Source organism: Cherax quadricarinatus, chromosome 2 (genome assembly GCF_038502225.1).
Source record: "Cherax quadricarinatus isolate ZL_2023a chromosome 2, ASM3850222v1, whole genome shotgun sequence".
NCBI lineage: Eukaryota > Metazoa > Arthropoda > Malacostraca > Decapoda > Parastacidae > Cherax > Cherax quadricarinatus.
In genome coordinates, this window is record NC_091293.1 from 22,313,529 (window position 1) to 22,324,022 (window position 10,494).

General features: G+C 38.5%; 1 protein-coding gene across 2 annotated transcripts in view; it reads right to left on the bottom strand.

Moving 5' to 3' along the window:
- The window catches only part of LOC128693591 (myb-like protein X), a 239,416-nt gene extending 231,718 nt beyond the window's left edge, over positions 1-7,698 (bottom strand). Inside the window, exons 1-2 of one of the 2 annotated variants that reach the window (XM_053783391.2) lie at positions 7,604-7,673; positions 5,989-6,353 (exon numbers count right to left, since the gene is read on the bottom strand). In XM_053783391.2, coding sequence (XP_053639366.2) covers positions 5,989-6,353; positions 7,604-7,621 — 383 coding nt within the window. In that variant the 5' untranslated portion in view covers positions 7,622-7,673. Of the gene's footprint in view, positions 1-5,988; positions 6,354-7,603 lie in introns of both variants that reach the window. The other variant, XM_070087622.1, reaches the window with a different exon arrangement.
- Positions 7,699-10,494: the final 2,796 nt, after the last annotated feature.

Here is a 10,494-nt window from a genome sequence, read left to right on the forward strand (position 1 = left end):
CTTCACCAGGAACAGCAACAGATCGCAGCTCAGAATCTTGCTGCAGAGGAGGAGGAAGAGAGATGGAAGAAGGTGCCTTCTTCAGAAATTAAGGAGATTTTTGAAATGTGGGGTAGGATGGAAAGATTTATGGAGAAACATCACCCTGAGAAGGACGTTGCAAGCCATATCGACAACTTGTACAGTGACAGAGTCTTGGCCCATTTTAGGGAAGCTTTAAAGAGATGCCAAAAACAGAGCTCTCTGGACAGTTTTTTTGTGAGACAGGACTCCAGTGACTCTCAAGCTGGTCCTAGTGGCATTAAGAAACAGAGAAGAGAAGTAACCCCAGAAAAGGACTTGGTAGTACTTGAGGTGTTGATGGAAGGGGATTCCCCTTCCAAACAGTAACTAATCCAATCTCTCTCCTCCTCCAGTCTTCCATATACTAAAAGGAATCACCAATAAAGGTAAGCTTTATGCTGTTAATGTTTCATTCATCATGTCCCATTGTATTGTTTATGTACTTCATCAATATTTCATGTAAAAAAATTTTTGGTTTCATACTTCTGGGTGTCAGGAACGGATTAATTGTATTTACATTATTTCTTATGGGGAAAATTGATTTGAAAATCGTCTATTTCGATAATACAGTGGACCCCCAAGCTTCAGCAGCATCGACTTTCATGAAATTTGACTTTTGGCAAAATTTGGCCTCAAGTTTCGTGATTAGACTCGTGATTTGGCGACAGTCCGGTACCCGTCCGCCCATCACTGCGCACACAAAGCCAGTCTCCCACGCCATTCACGCTCAGTGTGCCATTGTTTACCAACACGTGACCATCACCCCACGGGTTCATACATAATAATCCATTGTTTTTTGTGATTGCAACTGCTAAGTAAGTCACTATGGGCCCAAGGAAAGCTAGTGCAAGCCCTTTGGTAAAGAAAGCGAAGAACACGATTCAGAGGGATTTTGAAGGGTTTGAGGCAGACCCTGACCCTGCCGACCCTCTGCTTGTTGTGGAAGGTGTTGTGGCATTGGGCAAGTCCATGGGATTGAAGGTGAGTGATGGGGATGTGGAAGAGTTGGTGGAGGACCACAGGGAAGAGCTAACCACTGACGAACTGCAAGAACGTCAACTGGAACAGCATCAGACCACAGCTAAGGAACCTGCTTCAGAGGAGGAGGAAAAGAGAGTGAAGGAGGTGCCTTCTTCGGTGATTAAGGACATGTCTTCAAAGTGGAATGAGTTGCAAAGTTTTGTTGAAAAGTATCACCCCTGACCAAGCTGAAACAAGCCATATCTGCAACATGTTCAGTGACAAAACCTTGTCCCACTTCAGGCAAATCATAAAGAAATGCCAGAAACAGACCTCTCTGGACAGATATTTTGTGCGACAGGGGTCCAGTGACTCTCAAGTTGTTCCCAGTGGCATTAAAAGAAGAAGGGAAGTAACCCCAGAAAAGGACTTGCTACATGAAGTCCTAATGGAAAGAGATTCTCCTTCCAAACAATACTGTACACCTTCCTCTTATCCCCTCCTCCCATCTTCCATCCACCCAGAAGTCTTCAGTAAAGGAAAGTGTAATGTTATTATTATTTTTTATATGCATGTACTTGATTTCTGATTGTTTTCAGTATGTAAATCTTTATTTAATTTGAAAAAAAATATTTTTATTTTTATATTTTTGGGTGTCTGGAACGGATTAATTTTATTTCCATTATTTATTAGGGGGAAAATAGTTTCGAGTTTCGTGAATTTCCACTTTCGGCAGGCTCTCTGGAACAGATTAATCACAAAACTCGGGGGTCCACTGTAGTCTCACTTCCAGGAACGGATTAAGGGCGATGAACGAGGGACCACTGTACTGCATTTTTAAAACTATTCCAACCCTCTTCAACTCCCCCACTACTAATACTTGCACCAGCCCACCTTTCTGCCAATAGTTACTTATATCTCACCCGAACTTCTTCCTCCCTTAATTTATACACTTTCACCTCCCTCTTATTTGTTGTTGCCACTTTCCTCTAGTCCCATCTACCTCTTACTTTAACTGTAGCTACAACTAAATAATGATCCGATATATCAGTTGCCCCTCTATAAACGTGACCATCCTGGAGCCTACCCATCAACTTTTTATCCACCAATACATAATCTACCAAACTACTTTCATTACGTGCTATATCATACCTTGTATATTTATTTATCCTCTTCTTCATAAAGTATGTATTACTTATTACCAAACCTCTTTCTACACATGGCTCAATTAAAGGCTCCCCATTTACATTTACCCCTGGCACCCCAAATTTATCTGCTACTCCCTTCACAACATTTTTACCCACTTAGCATTGAAATCCCCAACCACAAGTACTCTCACACTTGGTTCAAAATTCCCCACGCATTCACTCAACATTTCCCAAAATCGCTCTCTCTCCTCTACACTTCTCTCTTCTCCAGGTGCATATACGCTTACTATAATCCACTTTTCACATCCAACCTTTATTTTACTCCACACAATCCTTGAATTAATACATTTATAGGCCCTCTTTTCCTGCCACAGCTTATCCTTCAACATTATTGCTACTACTCCTTTAGCTCTAACTCTATTTGAAACCCCTGACCTAATCCCATTTACTCCTCTCCACTGAAACTCTCCCATCCCCTTCAGTTTTGTTTCACTTGAAGCCAGGACATCCAGCTTCTTCTCATTCATAACATCCACAATCATCTCTTTCTTATCAATTGCACAACATCCATGCACATTCAGACATCCCACTTTGACAATTTTCTTATTATTCTTTTTAGTAATTATTACAGGAAAAGGGGTTACTAGCCCATTATTCTTGGCATTTTAGTTGACTTTTACAACACACATGGCTTATGGAAGAAAGATTCTTATTCCACTTCCCCATGGATATAAAAGGAAAAGTAATAAGAACAAGAACTATTAAGATAAAATCAAAGAAAACTCAGATGAGTGTGTATAAATAAATGTGTACACGTATGTGTAGTGTGACCTAAGTGTAAGTAGAAGTAGCAAGACGTACCTATAATCTTGCATATTTATGAGACAGACAAAAGATGCCAGCAATCCTACCATCATGTAAAACAATTACAGGCTATCGTTTTACACTCACTTGGCAGGACCGTAGTACCCCCCTGGGTGGTTGCTGTCTACCAATCTACTATCTATGGTATCTGTGGAGACAAAAAACGTTATCCATGGAGGCAAAGAAGGGAATGTACGAAGGTATAGTGGTACCAACACTCTTATATGGGTGTGAAGATTGGGTTGCTAATGCAGCAGCAAGGAGGCACCTGGAGGCAGTGGAGATGTCTTGTCTAAGGGCAATGTGTGGTGCAAATGTTAAGCAGAAAATTCAGAGTGTGGAAATTAGGAGACAGTGTGGAGTTACTAAAAGTATTATAGTCAGAGGGCTGAAGAGGGGTTGTTGAGGTGGTTTGGTCATTTAGAGAGAATGGATCAAAGTAGAATGACTTGGGGAGCATATAAATCTGTAAGGGGAGGAAGGCAGGGTAGGGGTCTTACTCGAAAAGATTGGAGGGAGGGGGTAAATGTGGTTTTGTGGGCGAGGGGCTTGGACTTCCAGGAAGCATGAGTGAGCGTGTTAGATAGGAGTGAATGGAGACAAATGGTTTTTGGGACTTGACGAGCTGTTGGAGTGTGAGCAGGGTAATATTTAGTGAAGGGATTCAGGGAAACCGGTTAGCCGAACTCGAGTCCTGGAAATGGGAAGTACAATGCCTGCACTTTAAAGGAGGGGTTTGGGACACTGGCAGTTTGGAGAGACTTCTAAACTGTCGTACCTGAGTGCTTCTGCAAAGACAGTGATTATGTATGAGTGAGGTGAAAGTGTTAAATGATGAAAGTATTTTCTTTTTGGGTCACCCTGCCTTGGTGGGAGACGACCGACATGAAAAAAAAAAAGTTTTTCTTTCGAGGTCACCCTCCCTCAGTGGGAGACAGCCGGTGCATTGACATTTTTTTTTTTTTTTTGCTCACTGAATTCTTAGTCTATGGAATGGGATAGAGCAGCAATAGAGAAAATAAAAAAAACTTGGATTTAGCAAGTTGGTGTTTGGAAGCAACAAATGGTCATGACTCCACCTCTGATTTCACTTATGTTGCAGAAGATTATCAACTCCCAACTCCTAATTCTGCTGCTTTTGTTTTATCAGGCATATACAGTAATTTCTGCTCCTATATATGTTTTCTTCTATACTTGAGAAAATTTGTATAACACAACATTATGCCCAATATATTCTCTAACCTATGTGGTGTTATATGAACAAACTGTTCAGTATTTCTGTGCTATTCAAAAAAAACCCTTAAGAAGACAGTAAACTGGACTGACATATTATAAAGTTGGCAAATCACATAATTATTATTAAAAGTACATCAAAAATGTTGTAAAAGGAAGACAAGAGTACATAAAACACGGATAATTTTGTAACTGATGTACTAAGTTAAAACTTTGAAGCTCACCTATAATACCAATGAATAAAGGTTACAGAAAGTTTAAAATGGAGACCAAAGTTATGAAAGCTAAATAAATGAAGATCATTAAAGTCTCCAAGTTACATAAAGTGAAAGACAAAGATCTTTATATGTGATTTATGTGCTGCAATGAAACAGTTCTGTATCTAAAGACATTGCCAATATTTACTTCCTTCTAACTTCATTACCCATTAAATCATTATTTAATGTTGCAGTTTTTTAGGAAAGTGAGAAGAGAATAAAAGATGTGATCTTTAATCACCTACAGCATAAAATGTTTATGATTTTTAGCTGAGTAAATGACATGAGAACACTGAAGGGTAAGTGCAGCAAATGAAAAGTAGGAGCTAGTAGAGTTTTCTCCCGGGTGATGCAAGATAAAATCATTCAAACATTAGCTGGTTTTACTAGAATAACATGAAAACATTTATAGGTAGGGAGAGGAAGGGACTTTTTTTTTTTTTTTTTTTTTTTTTTTTTACATCTTGAGTACAAGCATAAACAAATAGCCAAACTTATTAAAGCCACAAATATTAGACGTGGCACTACCACCCAGGCACAGAATATTTTTTCCTAAGATCTTAAAAAACACAAACTATATAAGCCTTTAAGCTGGTATCACTTAAGTCCATGTTATGCAAAAAATATAAAAAATTGCCATACGTGCACCAAATGGCGCGTGTCACAAAATTAGGAAGCCTGTTCCAATTTGGCATGCTGGAAATCTGAAATTATAGCTTAGGAGTTTTATAAATTAAGAAAATTTTGATAGGCAAACATAATCAGAGAGAAATCCTCAAATGCCATTAAAAACAGTTCTAAAGCACATTTATGCTTTAGCAGATATGACTTTCATGGTCCGGTACCAAACTGGAACACCATGGACTCTAACAAAAGAAATCTGGACTAGTGCCCAGTCTAAAAAAGTACCAAAATACAACCACACATATCTCAAACCTTTTCTGATGCACAAATGTAGTAAATTTCTGATTATTACAGTTTGGTCTGAGTTAAATATGTTTAAGTAACAAATATGAAGTATAAAAAGCATAACCGAGACAATCAGCAGACTATCTTTAAAGTATCTGCTTATTTCCAGTCTGTTGAAATAATTAGCAAAGGAAACCAACCCATTTCTATGCCAATTTCATACTCTGAAGTAATCACACACTTCTAAATCAAAAAACTTATCACTCCTAATTTTTAATTATGCTCTTGGGAATTCTTCTCCAACAGCAAAGTGAATTGATTTGAGCAGCTTGAAAACAAACTGCTAAATTAAATTAATACAGCTTTACTGTAAGAAATTGATAGTCATACACGCATCAACTGCTATACAGCAGTATATCAAAACAAGTTCAAAGGTCAACTTAAAATTCCGCCAATTACAGAGGCCAACTGTTTAATCAATTGCAGCCCAAAAAAAGTCCTGTAAGGAACAAGTCCTACAGGAGTGTCATGAGCACTTTGGGAAGAGCGCTTACCTCTGTTTGGGGTCAGCTGTAGCTGAGGAATCATCACCCTCAGTTTTATCTCCTTTTTGACCACCTGTTGTCCCAGTTGTTGCTGCTGCTGATTCCTCATCCTTCTCCTTCTTTTGGTCCTTCACAAGGCCCTTATTATCCTTGGCCATTCCCTTCTTGTCATTTACTGTTTTCCTTGACTGTTGCTCAGTCGTCACCTGACGACCAGCCTGACCTAAGAAACGGCCACCCCTGCCTCGACGGGGAGACAGATTGTCGCCAGCCCGACGAGGGCCAAACTGATGATCACGTTGAGGGAACTTGCGTGCTGGTTGATGCATTGAGGGGGCAAGTGTCTGACCTCGGTAGTTATCATAACCCCCACCCTGTTGAAGACACTTGCCACTCAGTCACCACAGAGAAATCAAGTGCCCTGGATGCTGGCCTTCAACACAGAAATTCTTTCCAAAGTACTTTTGTTACCATATATGACCCAATCAAATACTATGGGTTAATATGTAAGCCTGACAAGGGACAGAGTCAAGGCAGTAACAACAATAGAGGAAAAGGAGTTGCAAAATATCCTTTTAAATGACAGGTTTACAAGGAAAATACCACATATTAAGGAAATTCTTATTGGGATGTCGATGATTAATAATTTAATATTAACCCAAATGAAAACATATATTATTTTAACATTGAGAAGGGTGATGGTTCAAGAACTATCACATGTCCAATTCATATAGATGATAGATGTGAACTGCATAAATGAAATACCATCCAGGGACAGAAGCAACACCTACACAAAGTTGTGCTCAACAGCAAGGCTCATTTACATCGAGTAGTCAACAGCAGCACTCAGAAAATGAAGTTAAATTATAAACAATTATGTCCCCAAGAGAATAACAAATGGATAGAGACTTTCTGCCCAAACAGAGAGCTATATGACACTGCTGCTGCATTATGCAGCTATCAAATCCAGCTAGTACAGCTCTTGTTTTTAGAAGATTTTCTTTCTTGAATTCCTTAAGTTTCCAACATCTTCCTGATATTTATTAAATTTACATATGAATTTACTAAAGTTAACACTTATCAAAGTCAAGCACAAACATAAGTGTTTGTAAAACTTTCTTCAAATTACATTAGAATTGATAAAGACTTTTTAGTGTCATTGTTTGCTACTCAGCAACAACAACAACAGAAAAGGGAAACTTTTCAGTGACTTATTAACATTGTCTAGTAATCATTTCTTATTAGAATAAAATTGAAAATTATATGACAATAGATCAAGCTGCAATTTACAGCACTTTTATTTAAATGATTTTTAGAGGAAAAAGAAAGGAAAAAATCCATTGCCCCTGTGTCCCACAAATTTGTAGGGTTGTAGTCCCAAGACCAAGATGGGTAACTCCTTGCAGTGTCTTGGCATGACACAACCATCTGGTGTCTTACACACCAGGTAATAAACACCCATTGCAACCCTGCTTGACTTCAATCTAAAATTCAGATCTCAAGCTGGCAGTCCAAATTTGTTGAGGCACCCCTTCGAGTTTCAAATACTGTATTATACTGCTATATATCCCAATCATACCAGGATGGAAAAAAAAAAAAAAAGAAAATGTGGGCATCTACTCACCATATCCATGCGCATCATTTTATTGGCCGGTGGTCCATTATTCCAGCCACTCTGATTCTGGCCCACAGAAGACCGCTAATTTAATTAAAGAGGAAAAAACATTATTAAAATACCTAAAAAACTTAAACTTACTTATGAGCAGGATGCTAAGACAAAATATAACTCCATTTTACAGCATCTCTACTGCCAATCCAGTAAAATATAGGATGCATCAGAAACTCGTTCTACTGAAACGGCTTCAAATCATAAACAAAATTTCAGTGAAAGGAGCCTTCCAAATAAGTCACTTAGCAATTCTTCCATATGTGTAGAGCACTTACAACCATACCTTCTCAGTATATTAATGAAATACACTACCGACAAACTGATGAGTTTTATACACGTGCACAGCCTGAGTATATTTATTTTCAAGACATTTTAACAATCAATGGCTTTTCCAATTCAATACAGCTTATAAAATGTAGACAGTAGGAGATGAGGTGATGAATCCCCCAGCCTCGAATCAAGATACTGAACCTAGGGATAGTAGAAAATGGGGTGTTAAAATACCTTAGTCTTGATGAGCCTGTTTCATCAAAACCAAGGCAGTAAACAGTAAACACCTTCATGAATGAGGGACTTGTTACTTCATCTTCTACTGTCTCCAGTTTATAATCTATGTATTGAACAAAAAAAAAGCCACTGGTTGGTGATACATATTTAATAAAAATACATGTGTTGCATATGTCTAAATACTGTATCCACATGTCTAAATACTGTATATAAGTATAAATACTGTATACACCCTGCATAAACACCTCTAAATCTATCACAAATAGCTGAACCTACACTTGCATTCCCTGACAATTATGATCAATCTTTCATCAATCCATCTTAGAACACTCCTCATGTAATTAATTCATTCACTCAAGACCCTTGGAGAACTTCTCCCATTCTTGCTTTACTTTTTTGAACTTGTTTTTTATATAAATTGAATAAATTGTTCCCACTATCTACCAGAATTGAAAGTGCAACATCTACAACAATTTTTTTTTTTTTTTTTTTTTTTTTTTTTTTTTTTTTTTTTTTTCAACAAGTCGGCCGTCTCCCACCGAGGCAGGGTGACCCAAAAAAGAAAGAAAATCCCCAAAAAGAAAATACTTTCATCATCATTCAACACTTTCACCACACTCGCACATTATCACTGTTTTTGCAGAGGTGCTCAGAATACAACAGTCTAGAAGCATAAACATATAAAGATACACAACATATCCCTCCAAACTGCCAATATCCCAAACCCCTCCTTTAAAGTGCAGGCATTGTACTTCCCATTTCCAGGACTCAAGTCCGACTATATGAAAATAACCGGTTTCCCTGAATCCCTTCACTAAATATTACCCTGCTCACACTCCAACAGATCGTCAGGTCCCAAGTACCATTCGTCTCCATTCACTCCTATCTAACACGCTCACGCACGCTTGCTGGAAGTCCAAGCCCCTTACCCACAAAACCTCCTTTACCCCCTCTCTCCAACCCTTTCGAGGACGACCCCTACCCCGCCTTCCTTCCCCTATAGATTTATATGCTTTCCATGTCATTCTACTGTGATCCATTCTCTCTAAATGACCAAACCACCTCAACAACCCCTCTTCTGCCCTCTGACTAATACTTTTATTAACTCCACACCTTCTCCTAATTTCCACACTCCGAATTTTCTGCATAATATTTACACCACACATTGCCCTTAAACAGGACATCTCCGCTGCCTCCAACCGTCTCCTCGCTGCTGCATTTACCACCCAAGCTTCACACCCATATAAGAGTGTTGGTACTACTATACTTTCATACATTCCCTTCTTTGCCTCCATAGATAACGTTTTTTGACTCCACATATACCTCAACGCACCACTCACCTTTTTTCCCTCATCAATTCTATGATTAACCTCATCCTTCATAAATCCATCCGCCGACACGTCAACTCCCAAGTATCTGAAAACATTCACTTCTTCCATACTCCTCCTCCCCAATTTGATATCCAATTTTTCTTTATCTAAATCATTTGACACCCTCATCACCTTACTCTTTTCTATGTTCACTTTCAACTTTCTACCTTTACACACATTCCCAAACTCATCCACTAACCTTTGCAATTTTTCTTTAGAATCTCCCATAAGCACAGTATCATCAGCAAAAAGTAACTGTGTCAATTCCCATTTTGAATTTGATTCCCCATAATTTAATCCCACCCCTCTCCCAAACACCCTAGCATTTACTTCCTTTACAACCCCATCTATAAATATATTAAACAACCATGGTGACATTACACATCCCTGTCTAAGACCTACTTTTACCGGGAAGTAGTCTCCCTCTCTTCTACACACCCTAACCTGAGCCTCACTATCCTCATAAAAACTCTTTACAGCATTTAATAACTTACCACCTATTCCATATACTTGCAACATCTGCCACATTGCTCCTCTATCCACTCTATCATATGCCTTTTCTAAATCCATAAATGCAATAAAAACTTCCCTATCTTTATCTAAATACTGTTCACATATATGCTTCAATGTAAACACCTGATCTACACATCCCCTACCCACTCTAAAACCTCCTTGCTCATCCGCAATCCTACATTCTGTCTTACCTCTAATTCTTTCAATTATAACCCTACCGTACACTTTTCCTGGTATACAACAATATATAAATAATAATAACAACAACCACCCAGGGAGGTGCTACTGTCCTGCCAAGTAAGTGTAAAATGAAAGCCTGTACATGTTTTACATGATGGTAGGATTGCTGGTGACTTTTGTCTGTCTCATAAATATGCAAGATTACAGGTACGTCTTGCTGTTTCTACTTACACTTAGGTCACACCATACATACATGTACAAATATATATATACACA